Source organism: Peromyscus californicus, unplaced genomic scaffold, assembly GCF_007827085.1.
Source record: "Peromyscus californicus insignis strain IS unplaced genomic scaffold, ASM782708v3 Scaffold_10__1_contigs__length_136768540, whole genome shotgun sequence".
NCBI lineage: Eukaryota > Metazoa > Chordata > Mammalia > Rodentia > Cricetidae > Peromyscus > Peromyscus californicus.
Window position 1 is genome coordinate 25,224,629 of NW_026294391.1, and position 21,027 is coordinate 25,245,655.

Sequence of the window (21,027 nt, forward strand, 5' to 3'; positions counted from 1 at the left end):
TTTTGGAACTGTGTAATAGTTCATAGAATTCATAAAACAATTGATGAACTTCAGTTTTCGCTAGGCTTGCTACCTTACATACTACTGCTCTGAACATTGCCTATACATTTCTGCACACATAAAGCAATGATGGTCAAAGGATAGAAATATCAGTGAGACAGGAGAAATAAGTTCAAGAGATCTTTGTACAATATAGTGAGTATAGTTAATAACAGTATTGTATACCTGTAAATTACTAAGGCAGACTTTAAGTACACTTACAATAGAAATGAAATGTATGGAAAAATATCTTTTCATTAGCTTGATTTATGTGTTCTATGATATATACATAAGAATGTTATATAAATGTATATAATTATTTGTCAGTCACTTTTTGAAAAGGATCGATTTTTATCCTTATGATAGATCTAAAATGACCAAATCTCTGCTCCAGAGGGCATGAAATGTGGCTTTCTTTTTTTAATTTTTTTTTTTTTTTTTTTTTTTTTTTTTGGTTTTTCGAGACAGGGTTTCTCTGTGTAGCTTTGCGCCTTTCCTGGAACTCGCTTTGGAGACCAGGCTGGCCTCGAACTCACAGAGATCCGCCTGCCTCTGCCTCCCGAGTGCTGGGATTACAGGCGTGCGCCACCACCGCCCGGCTCTTTTTTTAATTTTTTTATTTTTATTATTAAGAAATTTTTTATTCATTTTACATACCAACTACAGATCCCTCTCTCCTCCCTCCTCGCGTCCCCCAGCCTTCCTCCTCCACCATCCCAACCCCATTCCCACCTCCTCCAAGGCAAGGTCTCCCATGGGGAGTCAGTAGAGCCTGGTACATTCAGTTGATGCAGGTCCAAGCCCCTCCCTCCCTGCACCAAGGCTGCACAAGGTGTCCCACCATAGGCACTGGGCTCTAAAGAGCCAGCTCATGTACCAGGGATGGATCCCGATCCCCCTACCTTGCCCTCCCCCCCTAACAGTTCAAGCTAACCAACTGTCTCATGTATCCAGAGGGCCTAGTCCAGTCCCATGGGTTGTTGGTCCACAGTTCATGAGTTTCCACTAGTTTGGCTGGCCGTCTCTGTATGGTTTTCCATCATGATCTTCATGTCCCTTGCTCTTGAGTCCCTCCTCTCTCACAAAGATTTGAGTCATAAACTTGGATGAGAGTGAAGAATTGGTAGACCTGCTTACTTTTTAATCTTTTGTCTTAGTAATGACCCTTTACATTGCCTAGCAACTATTCTTTTATCTTTCAGTGGGTTTTTAAAATTCATATCTCTATGAAATGTATCCCTAGTCATATATCCTCATTTTTAATGTTTAGTGACATTTGCAGTTTGAAACCACCTGCTAATGAAATACTGCCAGTTCTAGGATGGTGATTTTGTTTTAATCACAGTTATTTTCATAGCTTAGACAATCTTAGACAATAAGAGTACAATCTGTTTATCTAATTCACAGTGTACTCTTTATTGTTTTGTGGTACTAGGGAGCCCAGGCCCTTACTTATGCTAGGCAAGCACTGTACCAATAAACTACATGTCCAGCCCTAACATGTGCTCTTGATAATAGGGTACAGGAGTGACTTTTCATTACTGAAAATTTAATGTATAACAATGATTCTGATTTGATAAGTATTTTAGTTCCTCCTACTCTGATAAAACACCCTGACCCTGACCAAAAGGCAGGGGAGAAATGGATTTATTTCACTTACAATCTAGTATTATGAGGAAATGGAGACCAGAACTTCAAATAGCAAGTCACACTACATCTCCAATCAAGAGAAGAGAGAAATGTATGCATATAGGCTCATTTGCTTACTTGCATATGCACCATTCCTCCACTCTTATATAGTTCTGGACTTCTTGTCAAGGGAATGGTGCTGCCCACAGTTGGCTGGACCTTGCCACATCAATTAACTTGATTAAGACAGTCTTCCACAGACATGCCCATAGTCCAACCCAATGAACACAACCCTCATTGAGACTCTTCCTAGGTGGTTCTAGGTTATATCAAGATGACAATGAAAGTTAACTATCACAGTAAAATATCTAGAAGAACCAAGTGTGGTAGCTCAGGTCTAGAATCCCAGCACTTGAGGTGAAGATATGAGGATCAGATGTTGAAGGTCAACCTCAGCTCCATATTGTATCTGAGGCCCTCCTGGGCTACATGGATCCTTGTCTCAAAATCAAAAAGAAAAGAAAAGAAAAAGAAACAACAATAAAAGGTCTCTAGACTTTTGAATAGAATCATAGAAATTCCTCAAGGACTTTTCCCCCTCCAGTCACCATTTTACAAAGAATGAGAGAACATAAATTTGATACATTTCACTAAACAATGTAACAATGTTACAAAATTTATGTTCATTGTAGGACGTATTATTTACATCATTTACTTTTTCTAGTTCGCCATGGTTCTTGTTTTATTATACTGCTGTATATTTCCAGTGAACATGACATTCAACAACTCAAAACTACTTAATGATGTAGGTAGCCTTAAAAATGCAACTTTTCAGAGTTAGAAAAGAAACTCAAGAAATCCATAAACAGGTGAAGGAATCAATTCTAACAAATTTCTTTCACACCTAGAGCAAAGCAGGTAAAAAAAAAAAAGTCCTTAAGATTTGAGATTTTAACAGCACAGTGAACAAACTTAATTGTAGAACACAGCTGAGTACATTTGTATATTTGTATATGTGTTTGTGTGTGTTGGAGTATATACGTTTTCCTCCCCAACACATAGAGAATAGATACTTTTAAAATCTATTCTTCTACTTTTGGAGCTTTTACAAATACTTTTCATGTGATAAGTAATAAAAGAAGTCTCAGAAAATTCTAAAGCAGCTAGAAGATAAAGGCCAGGTTCTCACACCGTTAGGAAACTATATTTGGAGTCATAATAAACAGATACTTAAAAACAAATTAAATTTTAGGAAGCCAAAACAGCATACCTCTATGGATTAATAACCTCCCAGCAATGTGTGTAATTCTTACTTCTGCTAAATAACCTGTGGTTTAATGAGGGTGTCACAATGGAAAGTACCAAAAAAAGGTTAAAACTATTTGAAAGCTTATATGGAAAAATCAAGAGTAATTTTAGCTGAAGTCAGTAAGCTTGGTGGTTGGTTTTGTATGTGTGTGTGTGTGTATGTGTGCGTGTGTGTGTGTGTGTGTGTGTGTGTGTGTGTGTGTGTGTGTGTCTTTGCTGCCTAGGTATTTGATAACTTTATTTTCTGTTCTGTAAAATTTTAACTTTTCAAAAGGGCAAGAACAATGCAATCTATTATTGAAGAGCTGGACCCTGAGAAATGTCAGGGTTGGTGAGGGGTCAGACTTACACAGGAATAATCATTCTGATTCAAAAATGTAATGTGCATCTATTGTTGGTAGGAATTAGAAGGATGAGGAGGTGACTTTCCAAAGTCCCTGAGCGCTTGGAACTCATCAGAGTAGAGCAGCATTAGCCCCCACTCCTCTCATGCCCTCTTCCTCATTACACAGGGACTCTGACATTTGCAGCTGTGACTTAAGGAGCGGGTCCCTTCAAAGTGAGTGCTTATTATTTATCGTGAACAGTATTTCCATATGGCGTGTGTGTGTGTGTGTGTGTGTGTGTGTGTGTGTGTGTGTGTGTGTGTGTTTTGGAGATTGAACCCAGGGATTCATACATGCTAGGCTAGCACACTACCATTCTACCATTGAGTTGTATAACTTAGCCTTTCTCTTCTCAGTTTTTAATTTGAAGAAGTATCTTGTTGAGTCACCTGGCTGTCCTTGAATTCACTGTGTAGCTGTGGTAGGCCTTGGACTTGTGACCTTCCTGCCTTGGACTCCTGAGTAACTGGAATTACAGGCTTGTGTCACCAGGCCTGGATTGTTATTGAGATGGGCCCCACATCCTCCTGTTTTGACTTGGACTAAGAAGAGCAAACACCAAATTGTAGCTAATGAGTCCACACCGAGACCCTGACACAGTTCAGAATATGTAGGAATGACCAAAATCTATTAAGTCTGTTTGGCCTGGATAATTAGCTGGTGACTGGTGAAAATTTAGACCCTGGTGCTCTTGAAGCAACTGAAGTATAAAGTTCCACCTTCCCTGCGACTGACTAAAAATCATCCAAGACTGGTTTCTATACAGCCCTCGCCTGAGAATTATTTTTGTTCAGTTTGCATTTTAAAGGGCTTTTAAATACTCATACAAGGACTCAGCCTTGGGATATCTGTGTCCCTCAAGGTTTAAGATATTTACCATTTAACTGTACACGGGGTAGGGTGGTGGGATTACCAAACCCTGCAGTAGACCACAGGTTCACTAATATTGTCCTTACACCAGCTTGCTGATTCTTGGGTCTCCTCCAAAGTTCCCTATCGAGGTACGGAACCCAAAAATGCCCGTGTGGACAGCTCTTATTGGTTCTGATGCATGCTGAAACTTGAGACTTGTTCTGTCATAGAAGATCACCTTTCCCTCAGTCTTCCAGATATGAAGAGATTCAGAGTAGACTATGGCCAACTGCTAAGGGAGTGGGGTTTTCTGTTTTGTTTTGTTTTGTTTTATTTTGTTTCCCATTGTGAACTCATCAATAGTCTGTGCTTCTCTCCCAAACCCCTGTCAGGACTTTGATCTATACTAAAGATTCATGGAGGAATCTAAGGCCTATGTATGAAAACAAGAGATTTTGGGGCCAGCAAAATTGCTCAGTAGGTAAAGGTGCATACCACCAACCTGACAAATGGAATTCAATTCCCAGAACACACACGGTAGGAGAGAACTGGTTCCAGAATGTTGACCTCCTCTGACAATCACACATGCACTGTATATGGACACTATAAATAATACAAATAAATACATGAAGAACGCAATGAATTTTAAAAGACAACAATGGGTTTTGTTGTACTAAATATATTATAATTAAGAATGTCCTTTAACTGTGTGATCCAAAGCCATAGCGTGCTGACTATCCACTTTCTCCTCTGTTCTGATTCTCCTCCTTCTGTCTGCCTTTTCTGTCCCTCGTCTCTCTTGTTGTCTTTTGCTCTCTGCCTTTTCCTCCCTTGGCCCTTTCCCTATTTCCTCTTGTTCTTTATCCCTGTTTCTACTTTTCTCCTCCCTCTCTCTGCTAAACCCTACCTCTTCCCCTCTCCAGCTATCTCTTTCTCATTTCTTCCCCCTGCTCTGATTTCATTTCTGCTTGTCCGGGGTCAAATGGTTAAAACAGTAACAACAGTATTTCCTGTGTAAATACATTCCTATTAATAATAACACTAAATGGAAACTTCTGGATTCAGAGATCGGTATCCATGAAAACTATCAAAGGAAGAGGGCTTTAAATTTCTAGTAGTGGTCAGTGTCTTGATGATATCACTACCAGTAGTAATAATGTGAATAATAATGTTTCACCGTTTTTGTTGTGGTTACTTTATACTGACCTTGTATCACTTCCAAATACTTTCCTAAGAAAGTACTTTTCAGTGTAGTCTGGGACCCTGGTGGATGCCCAAGACTCATCCAGAAGTCTCTAAGGTCGAACAGTTTTTATCTTAGTCCTAAGATATCATTTGCTTTTTTCATTGTACTGACATCTGTACTGACTATACAAAAGCAATAGCAGGGAAAACTATTACCTGACTCTGACCAGAGCCAAGGAAAGTAGTTATTGTAGTACTTACCGTGTTTGTGAAAGGAGAGAGAAAAGGCAGATTTATTTTAGAAAGTCTCTAATGATACAGCATTTTTTTTTATTAAACTTTGACCTTTGAAGACATGTGCATTTAATATCTTATGTGAGAAAATGGGGGTGTACCCACAGAACATTTCTACATGCTAAGTGTGTTTGACTTGGGAGCTTATTTAGTCCCCTTTTTCACTGACTGCCATTTTTATTTGGAAGAAGAACTGATAACTAAACTGTGCTTATGCTAACATGGGTCTGTGGCAGACATTTTCCTGCAAGCGGATGAAGGCAGCCATAATTTTAAGAAAAACATTCTACTGGTACAATGGCCAAACAAAATGATCCCTCCTTAATGAGACAGAGGCTATGTTAACTCTTTTAAAGCCATCTTATGCTCTCAAATGTCATTTATAATTAAAGGGAAAATCTGCTTGGAATACTAATGAATTTTCAAATTACAGAGCTGAAACTATTTCCTAAAGGTTATGTAGTACGGAACCACTCATTTTATAGATTAGAAAAATAGAGCCCATATATTAAAATCTCCACCCCAGATGACATTCCACAAATGTATGATTTATGGTCTCATATTTTGTGGTGTTTTAAATTTCCAAGCACTTTCATATATTCTTTTTCATCTGACCCTTACCCAGGCCTCTGAGTACATAAAACTGTTTGAAGATGAGAAACTGGGAGACTCAAAGAGGTTAATTGTCTCAATGCACTTTATACTTTCCTGCCCTTTCATCTATTATCTCAAGGGCCTGAACTAAAGGCAGTACAGGTGGAGAGGATGGAGACGCTCTACAACTTAGCAACTAAATACTTGTGAAAGAAGAGGAAATGTAGAAGCCAGGGAAATTTCCAGAACCGTTTGCTTTAGAACTTAAGAGAGAATGGGTAGTTGAGGAACTAAAAATAAAGACAGAATAGAGTCTGTCAGTAAATGTTGTGGCATCTGCTTTAGAGAACTCTTAAGATGTACAGGCTGTGGACCTGATTTATTTAAGAAAGATGGCATGCATACCAGTAACTCTAATTCAAGATAAAGACTGTTGAATGCCTTATGAAAAACTTAAATGAAAGCCTGTTGCTGCTCACCAAAGAATTACGTTTGGTCACAGGAAATATTTGTGAGAAGAGGAAATATCTGAAAGAGTGCTGCCAAATGGTTGAATTTGGATGTGTAGAGGTGATTACATGGAGACAAGAAGAATCCCCTTACAACAAACTAGTGCATGCAAGGAGGAATATCTGGTATAGACGTTAGTGGGGAATTTGGCATGTGTGTGAAGACCCACAATTATAATTGAATATAATTACTCCACTAAATGATTGGAAATGTTGGCCTCAGAGTCTGAAAACATGATGATGCTGCATGTTATGATTTAGATGTGAAATATTCCCTGAAAAAGCTTGTGTGTTGAAGGTCTTGGTCCCCAGCTGGTAACAGATGAGAAATGACTGGATCATAAGGGCACTGACTTCATCAGTGGACAGATCCATTGACGAGTTCATAGTTGAGTGGTCTATTAGGAGACAGAGCCTTGCTGGAAGAAGTTAGTCACTGGGGGGATGTGCTTGAATAGTATACCCATTCCCTGGCCCCTTGCTGGTTGTCTCTCTACTTCCTGTCTGCCATGATAGGAGACATTTTGTTTTCTAGTACCATTCTGCCATGACATACTACCTCATCACAGGCCAAGAAATAACAGAGACAGTTGGCACAGACTAAAACCTCTGAAACTGTGAGCCAAAATCAGTGCATCCTTAGTTGATCTTGTTGGTGCACCCCTGTAATTTCAGTACTTGGGAGACTGAGAAAGAAGGGCCACAAGTTAGAGAGCACCTTATAATCACACGCACACACAAAAATCTTTCCTTCCTTCTTGGATTTTGTCACAGGAAGGAAGGATTAGCTAGTAAACTCTAGCTAATGGACAGTTTTCCACTTGACTTTTTCAAAAAATGATATTCTGTGCCATGTGCAGAATTGCACATCTCTAATTCTAACTACTAAGACTCGGGTAAGAGGATCACTTGAACTCCAAGAATTCAGACATCCTGGACAGCATCATTAGACACCTTCTCAAATCGGTAGTCTTTAGATAATTTTATTCTGCTCTCACTTAGGAATCCAGTCAATTCTTTAGATTACATTTTCACCTGAAAAACATCCCTATGTGTGTCTTGGAGAAATATGGCTTTGTCTTCCAGATTTTTCTTCTCCTTTGCCATTATTTTTGCTATTTTTCACAGCAGAATTAACCTGATTTAGATGTTCATTATTGTTTTTTTCCCTAGAAAAGTCAGAAAAATATGATCCACGTGATGTTGAAAGGCTTCAGCAAGATGATAATTGGGTTGAAAGTTACTTAGTTTGGAGACATAATGTTGTGGATGAAACACTGAAGATGCTTGATGAGAGTTTTCAGTGGAGGAAAGAATTTTCTGTCAATGGTAAGCTGTTGGACTTCACCTTGACAGGGTGATACCATCTGTATAAATGTTATTGTTAGATGTTTGTCTGTATATTTGCATATATCCTTAGCAGTCATCATTAACACTAGAATATTATCTTTAGGGGCCTAATCACACTTTCAAAGGGACCATTTATGACAAAATCTTAGAAAGAGAATCATTCATAAGAAAATCAGATCACAGAGAACCGGGTCACTCATTGTCACTAAAAGCATGGTTACCTAGTCTGTGTTTGGTTCGATTCCATTAAACAACAGCAAGATAGTCTTCCGTATTAGACCTAGAAATAAGAAGATATTGCTGTCCTGTTTTGTTTTTTTAGTTGTTGCCCATGCCTTTCCATATCCCCAGAATACCTCATGTTTGTGAGTGTTCCATAACTGAATGGGGAGCCCAGAAAAGCAAGCTTTTCCCCAAGGAGTCCTGTGGCAGACTTCTCTAAACTCTTTTACTAGATTGAAATTTGTCATCAAATGGGTGTTTGAAATCTTAGAGGAAATTTTACAGTAGTTTTCAGATATGTGAAGAACTTTGCAGGGAAGGTTACCTATTGCCTCCTTCTAAACTGTTAACAAGAAGAAGTAGACAAAACTGCCCATTTCAACTACCTATAAGCATGAACTTGGGAGTGACTGAGTCTAAAGACTTATGCAAAATAGTCAACAAATCTAGAACAAATTTTCTCCCTATTCTTTATACTAGAGTCCACAACAAAGGGCATACCTAAAATCTAAGAAGTCAAGTGATGGGAAATGTAAAAATGTAGGCAGTTTAAACAAAGAAACATGTATTAATCAAGAAAAAAAGCACATATCTGCAATTTTTAAATCACAGACAGAATAAACTTATTTGCAATAAAATTTGTTGTATGTGGCTTTTTTTCCCCTTTCTTTCTTTCATTCATTCATTCTTTCTTTCTTTCTTTTCTTTTTCTTTTTGTTTTTTTGGCTCATGGAGAATCTCATACTAAATTCAACAATGTGTGTATTCTTGCACAGGTTACTAGTTTTGGGTGACAGAGCAAATATCTGAGATGGGCAGAGGGGATGAGAGAGAAACCTTGACTGTTCTCTGGGAAGAGCTGGTGAATGAAACAAAAGCCTTCCCTGAGCTGCCTTGCCACACTGGTCCTTAGCCTCCCTTAGAGACTCGTTAGGTCTATTTGGTTTTCTTGCTAAAGAATTTGATCTTTTTTCTTGAATTCTTTTCCACTTGCTCTAAAACATTAGAGTTTACTATATATAAAACTTTGTAGAAAAATACCATCTTGGGGGAGGTAGCCCAGTAGGTTCGATACTTTTACAAGCATGACTAAGTTTAGATCCCTAGCACACACTTGAAAAGCTAGGCATGGCAACATGCACTTGTAGTCAGAGGACTGGGGGTGGAGAGTGGGGTGGAAACGGGACCCCAGGGGGCTTTGCTGGCCAGCTAGTGTAGTAGTATAACCAAATCAGCTCAGCAAGCTCGAAATCCAGTGAGAGACTTTCTCACAAAAGTAAGGTGACAGTGGAAAGGGAGACAACCCACATCAATGCCTGGTCTGCACACACACACACACACACACACACACACACACACACACACACACCAGGGTGGGGTGCTAAAGAGGAAAAGAGGAGATGGATAAATGGCATCTTGTTAGACAAAACTGATTTTTCCCCCTCAAATTCTCAGGTGGTGTGAATATTTTATTAATGTAGCTTTTGTTTGTTTAGGAGGAACCTAGGGATAGAATCCACGACCTTGTCTGTGCTAAACATGTACCCTCCTACCACTGGACTACACCCAGACTCCTCCTCCAGGATTAAATTGAATGGTCTCTTAGTGTTAGCATGTGTTGATAAGTCAAGTCAATTTTGAAACCCAACCAGAATCTGCAGATATCCACAGAAATAAGAGAGTTTTTCCAGTTCTTTCCATCATCTGTAAATCTTTTGTCAGTAGTTTCTCAGCAAGAACTAGCTTTTGTATTACCAGCCACTCTTTCAAATTTTTTAACAAGTTACATTTATTCAAGATTTAAGTTGTACATTGTTCATGTTTGAGTAAGTGATGCTACTATGTAACATTATTTTTACAGTGTGAGTTTTCTTTTTAGATATGTAGGTTACTATTACTGATCAAAGTTTATCACTTTCTAGATCTTAGTGAATCCTCTATTCCAAGATGGTTATTAGAAATTGGTGGTATTTATCTCCACGGTTATGACAAAGAAGGTAACAAATTATGTAAGTATATTCAATTCATACCCTAGCTTTTTAAGACTTTGAGATGCATATCTGTGTCTCTATTAATAATCACAGAACTTTTCCATATGTATACGCAATAAATTAACTGTAACTAGAGGTGTGTGGCTATCTTTACCCCTGTCAAATACTATCAAAGCATAATTTGCCTTATTATAAACTAAGCAGTAAACACAAATGCTGTGTCTTAGTTACTTGTCTATTTCCGTGATAAGACATCATGACCAAGGCAACTTAATAAAAGAGTTTATTTGGGGCTTGTGGTTTCAGAGGTTTAGAGTCCATGACCATCATGGTGGGGAGTATGGTAGCTGGCAGGTAGGCATGGCACCGGAGCAGTCGTAACACAGTCAAAGTCATTTCAGTTAGTCATTATCTTCTTTCTCAGTTGTTGCTAGCACTCTACCTAGTATATATTTTTATAGAGAATCTTTTGACAGTTGCTAAATATGTAAAACGGACTTTTAAGTCTCTCCTGGTCTTCTCTTAGCTTTTTCTGAAATGTGTGTAGTAATAGGAAGAATGTAGCAGTCGTCTGTTGTTCAGATGACTTTCTGATCCTCCTTTCCACTCGCCCAAATCTAGCTTGAGTTGGTACTAAGGGTAGGAGAGCCTATGTGCATCTTCCTTGCCTTTTCGTTAGCTTGTGAACTGCACTGTATTTTGACTTTCCTCTTATCCCTGCCTCTTCTTTTTCAGTCTCCTTTTCTCATACCTCTTCTGCAGTTTGCTCCTGAAACGTGTTTCCCAAAGTCCGTTCTTTTCTCGGTTTCTTATACTTTGCATCTGCTACTGTCCCATGGGGTCATCTCAGACACATCAGCTTTGGCAACTTCCCAATTCACAGTGCAGATCCCATGCAATTCCCAAGCTGCTTGTGCATACCCAGCTGCCTGCCAGCTGATGTCTCTTGACTGTGAGCTGCCTTCAACACTCAACATGATCTACAACTCACACTTGTGTTCTGCCATCATGCTCCTTCTGGATTGTCAGCTCTGGCTCATTTCTTGGCTCTCTCTATAATTTTAGCATCATTTTGGTTCCCGATTCATCTTTACCAGCCACTTCCTCAGTTCAGCCCTGTCTACCCTGTTCTCTTATTGTCAGCTCCTTCCCAGGTTGTGACCCGATAGGTTTCCTCCCTGGCCTCTTCCACTCCAACCTCTATGGCACTGCTCAAGCTAGGTTTTGAAATAGCAAAACCAAAATGACGCTAGGACTTCAGAGTCATCTAGTCATCCCTCCCCTGCCTCTGTTCTGCTTCTCTTCTCACCATCCCATTTCAGTCTTAGCTGTCAGCACCCTAAGCTTTTCCATGTCCCACTCCCCTGCTCGGCACTCCTCAGGCCTCCCTCCTGCCTGTCTGTGTATCTCTTCTGGGTGGAACATATTTTCTAGTGTTTGATCAGACCAGTAGCTTTCCTCTTAAGCATAGTGCAAAGCACTTCTGGGTTATTACAAAATGATATTTGTTCACCTGCGTTCTCTCTTCAGCTCACTTAAAAGTGACGTCTGTTTATTTCCTAAAGGAGAGAAAAGTAGTTTGCCTCTCTTCTACCCTTTAATTTAAAGGTCCCAAGTGCAACTATTTCTTATTTTAAAGAGGGGAGAGATGTTTTTATTCAAAACAAGATGAATTATAAATGAATATGCCAAGGGAAATTATATATATATAATGAAAATGCCACAAATAATAAATAATATGCTTATTTTTATCTGTTGTTCTGCTTAAAGTCTGGATCAGAGTGAAGTATCATATAAAAGACCAGAAAACCATAATGGACAAAAAGAAGCTCATAGCATTCTGGTTGGAACGGTACGCCAAGAGAGAAAATGGGAAGCCTATCACAGTAATGTTTGACATGTCAGAAACTGGACTCAATAGCATGGTAAGCATTCTTCATTAATCCTAAAATGTGTCCTGGTTTCCTCTGTATTTCCTGTCTTCTTGACATCTGAATATTGTTGTAAAACGAAGCTAGCAGAATCTAAAATGATTATTTTTTCCCTTGCATTGCGTGTGAAGTCAAATGTGGAATAGGGTTTGCAGAGAATTAAATTTGCTTCAGTATTCGGTAGGGATGCTATATTTCCTAGCAATGTTCCATGTCTGATGATGTAGATGGAGAGGTAAGATATGGAGGCTGGCAGGACATGAGTCATTGTGATGAACACTGAACATTTTTAGCATGCTAATATCCACCAGCACCAACCCCCATGCCTAGAACAGAGTAACACAGTCACTAAATATTGAATAAACACATGCATAATCTCTGTGACCTTATATTTTTGCCTTGTTTTGAGGGTGCAAGGTATTCATGTGAGTTTGCCTCATGCCATACTCTGCTATTGTTGGGCACTTGTTTATACTTCTTGAATTTTTTTATTTGTTTATTTTATCTACTAAGCTTGCGGAACCAGTTTTCTTCAGATGATTTTACCAGCCTGAAAATTTAGTTAAATCACTAGTTACAATAGCAGTATGTTCTTCTATGTACACCAGTAGCCACAGCTACTTATGAAGCTGAGGTATAAAGATTATTTAAACATAAAAGTTTATAAAAGTTTGTTTAAAAAGTTCATAAAAGTTCAAGGATAGCTTGGACCACATAATGAGACTGTCTCAAAAAATAATGAGAGATTAGGAAAAAGTCTGTGTGTCCAACATGGCAAAATGGTCAATTAAGTTATACTTCATTGATAGAGTATACATAACTATGTATGTTGGTATTTGTGAAGAACTTGTAATAATATTGGAAAATACCTGTTTAAGATAAAAAGAACTGTTTTACTACAGTATGTGTGTGGCTGTGTAGCCCAAAATAATGGTGTCTTAAATTTAAACAACAAAACCAAGTTAGAGAGAACAATTAAAAAGAGCTTTAGGAGAAGGAGACGGCAGAATGTTTTCTCACATTAAGAATCTAATACCCTGCATATTTTTAAAAATGTAGTTTCCATTGAGTGGATTTTAAATTACAAAGCAAAACATTTTATATTCTAAATGAAACTAAAATGACCTAGATAAGTCAACATTCAATGAAGATAGAGTATGATTCTGTTGTTCTTGAGGTACCAGAGCCACCTATTATGACTTCACAACCATGAACAATGTATGTTAATGTTTTCTGTACCTAATATAGTGAATTGATAGGAGCTATCTGATGGTTTTTCAAATGACTTACAGAATGTCTTTTCTAATTTGTAAAGAAAGACCATTGGCACTATTATATATTTCAGCCATTGTTAATGTTATATAGCACCTGAATCTTTACTGGATAATTTCTTTTTTTATATGACACTTTTAGGATTCACAAAGTCAGCTTATAAAGATGCGTTAAAAAATGCTTTAGTAAGAGTTGAACTTCAATGTTGACTATAGCCTTTTACCTTCTTTAGTAAGAGTTGAACTTCAATGTTGACTATAGCCTTTTACCTTCCTAGCTAAAAGAATGGAATCATTTAAAATTATACAAATAGCTAGACTTTAAATAATCAACATTTTAGGAGAGGTGTATCCATTCTCAGCAGTTGAACTAGAAAGAAAAATCTTGCATGCATCATCAGAGGGTGAATACTTTGCATGATAAAGGCACCATTCTGAAAAACATCCTGAGAAACAACAAGCTGTTTCATGAAGCTATGGTATGTAGTACCCAGTGTAGACATACATCACATCCCCCAAAATTAGCAGTATTCAAGCTTTTATGAACAAGGACATTCAATTGAATACATGATTTTAATGACTACTAGATGAAGACTAGTAAGAGTATCAGAGAGTGGTCATGGCTTTTAAATTGGGTAATGTTTGTAGAGCTAGTTTTTTAAGCCCTTTCTCTGGCTCTTACTTAACCATAGATTTTTGAAACTGTGCCCAGTGGATATAATGATTCTTTATAAAGGTATTATTATATACTAGGATTTCTCCCATATTAAATAGTTAGAGCTAGGGATGCTTACATTCAGTTTACTGCAATTAAAGGTGCTGCAACTCATACCAGGAATGACTTTATAGCTTGTCCTATCTAGAATCACCAGGTTTTTAATAGCTGTCCTGGATTACAACCTGTCTGCTTAGCTTTTCAAACTCGCAGTGTTTATAAGGTGGCTGAGCAGGATTAATAAAACAGCCTGCTAGCATGGAATAATATGGGGAATGAAACATGAATAATGTCCCTAATGACCTAATTTTCTGTTGTTGTATATGAATCAAGAGAACTACCCTGACAGCTGCTTAATACAGTCTCCTAACAATTGGAATGAATGAACAGCACTTGATTATGAGAAGAAAAAAAAACAACAAAAACAAAAAAACAACATTAGTCTGGGTCCTTTTAAATAAAAAGTAAACTGGCAGGTCTGATCAGTGGGATCATTGTGTAAAAAAATTAATACAGTATTTTTATTGAAGCTCTTATAAGGTACAAATTAGATTTAGAAAGTAAATACTAAACCATAACCTATATATGTATAGTTGCAAATGAATACATATATATTATTTCAGTTAGTCCGGTTATAAACAGTACCCTTTTCAATAATTCTTTGGTTGTTCAATAGAATTTTAGAGTCTCTCTGTGGGGATCACTTTTATATACATTGCATACCCCATGGCTCTTGTAGCCTGAAGCATATAACTAGGTTGAAGTAATACAAGTAATTTGTAAAATACCAATAAGTGTCTGACTTCTTTAACGCAATTTTAGAGCAATTCTTAGCTTCATGACCTAAACCTTAATCCTTGGGGCAATAGATACTTATATTAGCTTATCTCTTAAGAAAAATAGTAATCTTACTTGTATTTAATAATTTATCACCTTCAGAAATGTGTAATTTGAAGTTCTCTAATATGGACAGCCTTAAAGCTTTAATCTTTATTTTAGGACATGGAATTTGTACGCTTTATCATCAGCTGCTTTAAGGTGTATTACCCCAAATACCTCTGTAAGTAACTTACTCCTTTATAAAAACGTAATATGTTGAAATTATAGATGATGTCCAAAAATTATAAAGCTTTATATTGCAGAGTCTCATACCTGGACTATTGTTTTCTGATGAAATACTTTAAATGTATTCATAGGTAGACATGTAAATCCTCATCATGGTAGATACATAGACAATTTTTTGCAGTAATTTTCCTTTACAGTTACTGGTGCAAGTGAAGTTCTAAACACCAAGACATCCTGTAACATCTGACACACAGCTGTGTGCAATTATACATTTATTTGCAATGTGAGCCCATTTTTACTGATCTTTGTCTAAAATTATATTTATTATGTGGAACTTGCTGCATGCAAGAACAGATAAGCAGTACTGATAAGGCACATTGTACGATAAATACATACAGTATGTTACTAATTGCTGTTTTAAAATTGGCGCTAAGAAAATACTGAATCACAATGCACTACATTTGACTCTGGTATTTAGAGAGTTTTGTATTACTTTGTTTTCTTATGGTGCTGGAGATTGAACCCAGAGCCTTGTACATGCCAGGCAAGTGTTCTGCCACTAAACTAACATCCTCGGCCTTGTTTTGTTTGTTTTGAATGGTAACTCTCGGATAATGACACAAATGATGGACTCCTCGTAAGCCTTGTATATTCATTTTTCATCTGTTGGATTTATGGGGAAAATAAGTGGCCAACCCACATAAACAGTCAAATATATTTAACTCCAGTTCTGTAAAACTGAAAGGGCAGGAGAAGCAAAGGGCTATCAAAATGGAAATTCACAGAACTGCCTGCGCATATTCCTGACAGATCCCACAGTTAGGATCTCTTGGGTAACCAAAAGCACAATGGATATCTAGAATCAGCACCACCTACAGCCCTATACTGCAATCCCTTTAGAGACTGTGAATGTTGGTAAAGAGAATGACAGTGTCCAGGTTGGGAAACTTGAACCATCTATTGTTCCTTGTGTATCTGGTACACCCTGACTCATTAAGTCTTGCTGAGCAGTGCCCATCAATGGATGCTATAGAATTACTACTTCATGATATTAACTTGCTTCTTTTATGGGCAAAACAAAATAAATGCTTGTTTATTGAAGGATGTAAAGGACATTGTGGTGAGCCATGTAGAAATAATACTAATGTAACTATTACTTTATAAAATACATTCATCCTTCTAAAATACCTGTTGACTGAAATACTTAAAAGCATTTGTGATGATCCACTGAGAAAAGAATATACTATACTTATTTATCAAATATGTCCAGGATTATTTTGAAAGAACTATTCATGGATTCATATAAAGGTGAATGGTGATATTGTTCATTTCAGTTAAATACAGATGATGTATTCTACCAAAATCATGTGGTTTTGCAGACATTGGATTTTATGGGCTCTTTAACTGATTGTTTTTCAAAACATGCCATGAACTATTCTACTTTAGTTATACTCCCACTGAATAACAGGAATACTGAGCACCTGTCTACCTCTTACTGTTACCGTGTTCTTTTTGTGTACTTTACTTTGTGCTAGTTTTATGTAACATTCTACAGGGTTCTCTGCTCAGAGAAAAAATAAAACTACATATTTGGTTCATCCGGAATAGAAGAATGAATTGGCTATCACAATCTCCGTTGTGGTTTCTGATATTTTTCCCTCACAGGTGTTGATAGCACTACTTAATACCCTCAGTTCTGTATCTAAAATAACAGTTCTGTGTACTTTGGAAGTATTGGCTTCCTGGAGCTCATAACATTTAAGAAAAAATTAGTTTCTGTTTCTTAGAATCAGAAGGAAGGGACGGCTCTGTGACTAGTTTAATAGTGTGACTCAAGAAAATGATAAGCGGAGCCATAAATTAGACTTGTAAATATTTTGAAAGCGCAGTTGCTTTCTGCACTGGTCTGACATGTCACACCCATGTCCTTTTAACCATTTCCTCGTGTACCTTTGTTCAAGCAGCAAACACAGCAAATGAACAAAGGAATGCATTGCTTGCCAAAGGACAAAGACAGTGCATTGTTGGGACCCCTCCCCATTCTGAGACAATGGTCTGTCCCAGCACTACTCATACTTCCCTGAATTAAAACTTGGCCAATCAGCTCAATTTTTCCTCACATGTTAGTTTTTTTTTTTTTCTAGATCGGGTCAAACTGGTAGAGTATTATAGAGGTACTAAGTCAAATTGAGTGATTCTTTTTTTCCATCTTTCAGCAAAAATAGTGATCTTTGATATGCCTTGGATAATGAATGGTGAGTGTATTATTTGTGTTTTTCTAAAGCATTTTGACTTTCATTTGTCTCACTTGGCCCATTCAGCCATGTTTCTACAGCTGTTTAGGAACGTGTTTGTATTATACTTGTGTACTCTTAAAAGGATACAGCCAGGGTACTGAAAGACTGGTTTTTAAACAAATAAGGCTGACATTCTCTCTCCTCAGACACTGAGAGTTTTTCCACTAGTCTTTTCTAAAATCAGCCTCAAGATAATCTGCCATTTGGGCAAAGCAATTACAAGAAGCCTCGTTCTGTTTCCCACACATAGGGTGTCTAACAAAACGTGTGTTGCCTAGGTTTTCTCTTGGGTTTCAAGTGTGGAGGGACAAGGTGGGAGGAATCTGAAAGTCACTCTCAATCATTGTAGTCACATAGCCCTTTTGACAATCCTAATTTTGCTCTGAGTCTTTTGAAATGGCCATTGAAAAAAATTACCTAGTGATTTTAAAAGGAATGCTGCTTCTTCACATTCTGTTTTCATTGGTGTTTACAGAAGTCCATTGTTGCATACACAGCAAACAATAGGCTAACTCTATAAACTGGAATTCAGTTCTAGGAAAAGTTCCTGATTGGCAAACCTTTCATGCTGGTAAAGAATAAACAAACACTTAACTTACTAAAATTTTAAATCAGAAAACAGAGGTCAGTACTGACTTTGTGGAATGAAAAAACAATTATAGCAACAAAATTAGAAAACTAGATGAAAATGTTAAATTATTAGGAAGACCTAGACTACTGAAACTGGCTCAAGAATAATCAGAAGTAGTAGCCAACAACCAAAAAAAAAAAAATCCCACAAAGAAGCATTCGGGTCCTGGTGGCTTTCCTGGCTAATTCTATGAAATAGTTAAAGAATTCACCCAGATCCTTTGTAAACAGTTCTAAAACAGTTCTAAAAATAGGCCACAAAGGACTGATTGTAGCTCATTTATGAGTAAATACAGGCCTGATACCAACATAAGTTGTAAAGAAAACTCCAGACTGCAATCCTTGCAACTGTAGACGCACCCGTCCTCTGAAGGGTATGGCTCAGTGATTGAGCACTTGCCTAGCCTGTGAGAAGCCCTGAGTTCCACCTCTAGCACTACAGAACTAACAAACTGTAGCCAAAGAAACAGAAAAAGCACTATAGGCTACAGAGATGCCTCAGTTGGGAAAGTACTTGAAAATTGAGTTGACTCCTCCAAGAACCTGTGTAAAGCAGTCGTAGTAGTAGCATGTGCCTGTAACCTTAGCCCAAGGAGTGAGGGGTGAGGATACCAACAGGCAGAACTCTGGGACTGTCTGGCCAGCCAGTCTGATCTAATCAATGAGCTCAGGCTGGTGAGACCCTGACAAACCATGACAAAGCAGGATTTGTCTTAAGAATGCAAAGTTGGTCCAAGTGGGAAAATCAGGGTAATATACCATATTAATAAAGTGAAAAAGTGACAAAAATCTAATACCATCTCATGATAAAACACTTTAAATAGTAGGACCAGAAAGTGCTGTTTGAAAAAAAGTAGATTTTAAAGGGATCCTAGCAGTCCATACAAGGCTACCTTCCACAAATTCAAGAAGTTCCCCAAATGCCTTTCACGTTTGATCACTCACTAGGACTGCTAGAACTCACTGAAAGCAATGGTGCTCACTTTTGTGATTTATTGCAAGGAAAGGGTTCAGAAAGACGTTTTCAATGTGAAACAGTTCTCTCTGTTGGCATCAGTGTGAGCAGCACACACGCAGTATTGCCAACCAAGGAAATTCATTGAAGCCATGTGCCTTGGTGTGCAGAAATTGTCTTGGAGCTCCATTATGTAGGCATCTTGATTTTGCCTGTGGTTAGTCCCTACTGATACTCCATAGACCACTGCTCCTACCTTAAATCACATGTTGGTTTTCCAAGTCCCTCCCAAAATCCTAGATCATGCTGTTCTCATTAATCTAAGGCCCCCAGGCTAAAAAAGACCTCACTTTAGGTAAGGGTAATTTTGAACTGCACAGAACAGAGCTTTTTGGCATTTATGATAACCTACAGCTAGAATCATTTGTGAATTATTTCAATAAAGCTGGCATGGAAAAATCAGACTTAACACTTCATTTAATTCCAATAGCATGACTTCAATCCTGTCAAATCACAAGCTGTTTTAAATTGAAAAGGAAAGTTTAAATAGTATTTGAACAAAAGCTTAAATCATAGTGAACCAGAATAAGAATGAAACGTGATTTTCTAAACCACACTTTAATGTTTTTATTATTCTTATTTCCCCTTTTCTCTACTATCACTTTTGCAGCAGTCTGCTTTTAGTTTTTTTCCAAATGTGTTAAAAATGTCCCAATAGAAGTATTTTTTTTTAATTAAGCATAAAACAAACGACAGGACACAGGGCAGAATTGTAACTGTCAAATAGCTATGTTTGCTAGGAGTTTATTCTTGCAGCGTCTTCCTCGTGGTTATATAAACTGTGAGGCCTGGGGAAAATGCAGAGGTTTGAGTCAGGAAGGAAGCTGGTTCTGGCTCACACCCATAATGAACAGGACCTCTTCCTCCTGTTTCTGCCTTTTCCCTTGAGAAGGGTTTTCAGATTGAGGGTTTATCAGAAGAAACACAAAGTAAAGGTTTCCTCACAACATCATGAAATTCCTTCCTGAATCTCAGAGCAGTCGGCTTCATTGTCTAAAAGTCATAGTTGTTGAGGCCGCTGATAGATGTGGTCAGAGGTCAAAACGCTGAAAAGCTTCTCCATGAACATCAGGGTGATTTAGTCTTCCTGAATCTCTGGGGATCATTTGAAACCTGTGAGGGACATGCATACCATCAAGCCTCCCAGAATTAAAGAATGGTAAGTGCTCTGCCTCATAAGAAACACACTAGCAGCTCCTAGTTGAAACTGGTCTCAGAAGTTGTGGGTTAGTACATACAGGAAAGTACTTGACAAGTCAAGTAAAGCTCTGTGACGTGATTGTTTTTCTTCAGCTGCTTTCAAAATTGTGAAAAGCTGGCTTGGCCCCGAAGCAGTAAGTCTGTTGAAGTTTGCAAGTAAAAGTGAAATCCAGGAATATGTCAGTGTGGAATACCTGCCTCCCCACATGGGTGGAACAGTAAGTACAGTCCTTGAAACTTGTAGAATAATGCTGAATAATAGCACTCTACACTATGTACTCAAAAGGAAAACGCCGTATCTTTTAAAAATGTTTTATTTATTCTTCTCTCATATAATACATTCTAACAATAGCTTCCCCTCCCTCTACTCTTTCCAGTTCCCCTACAAACTCTCATCTCCCCCAGATCCACTCCTCCTCCATATCCCCCCAGAAAAGAGCAGGCCTGCCAGGGACATCACCCAAACATGGCACAAGATACAATAAGACTAGGCACAAACCCTCATATCAAGGCTGAAGGAAGTAACCCAGTAGGATGAAAAGGG

The 21,027-nt window shown here is 37.9% G+C and overlaps 1 protein-coding gene across 1 annotated transcript in view; it reads left to right on the top strand.

The window, feature by feature from the left end:
- Nucleotides 1–21,027, top strand: part of Mospd2 (motile sperm domain containing 2) — a 41,387-nt gene that overhangs the window by 6,070 nt on the left and 14,290 nt on the right. Inside the window, exons 3-8 of the mRNA XM_052716859.1 lie at nucleotides 7,970–8,125; nucleotides 10,291–10,377; nucleotides 12,130–12,284; nucleotides 15,276–15,336; nucleotides 17,558–17,596; nucleotides 20,577–20,701. Of these exons, the coding sequence (XP_052572819.1) occupies nucleotides 7,970–8,125; nucleotides 10,291–10,377; nucleotides 12,130–12,284; nucleotides 15,276–15,336; nucleotides 17,558–17,596; nucleotides 20,577–20,701 (623 nt within the window). The remainder of the gene's footprint in view (nucleotides 1–7,969; nucleotides 8,126–10,290; nucleotides 10,378–12,129; nucleotides 12,285–15,275; nucleotides 15,337–17,557; nucleotides 17,597–20,576; nucleotides 20,702–21,027) is intronic.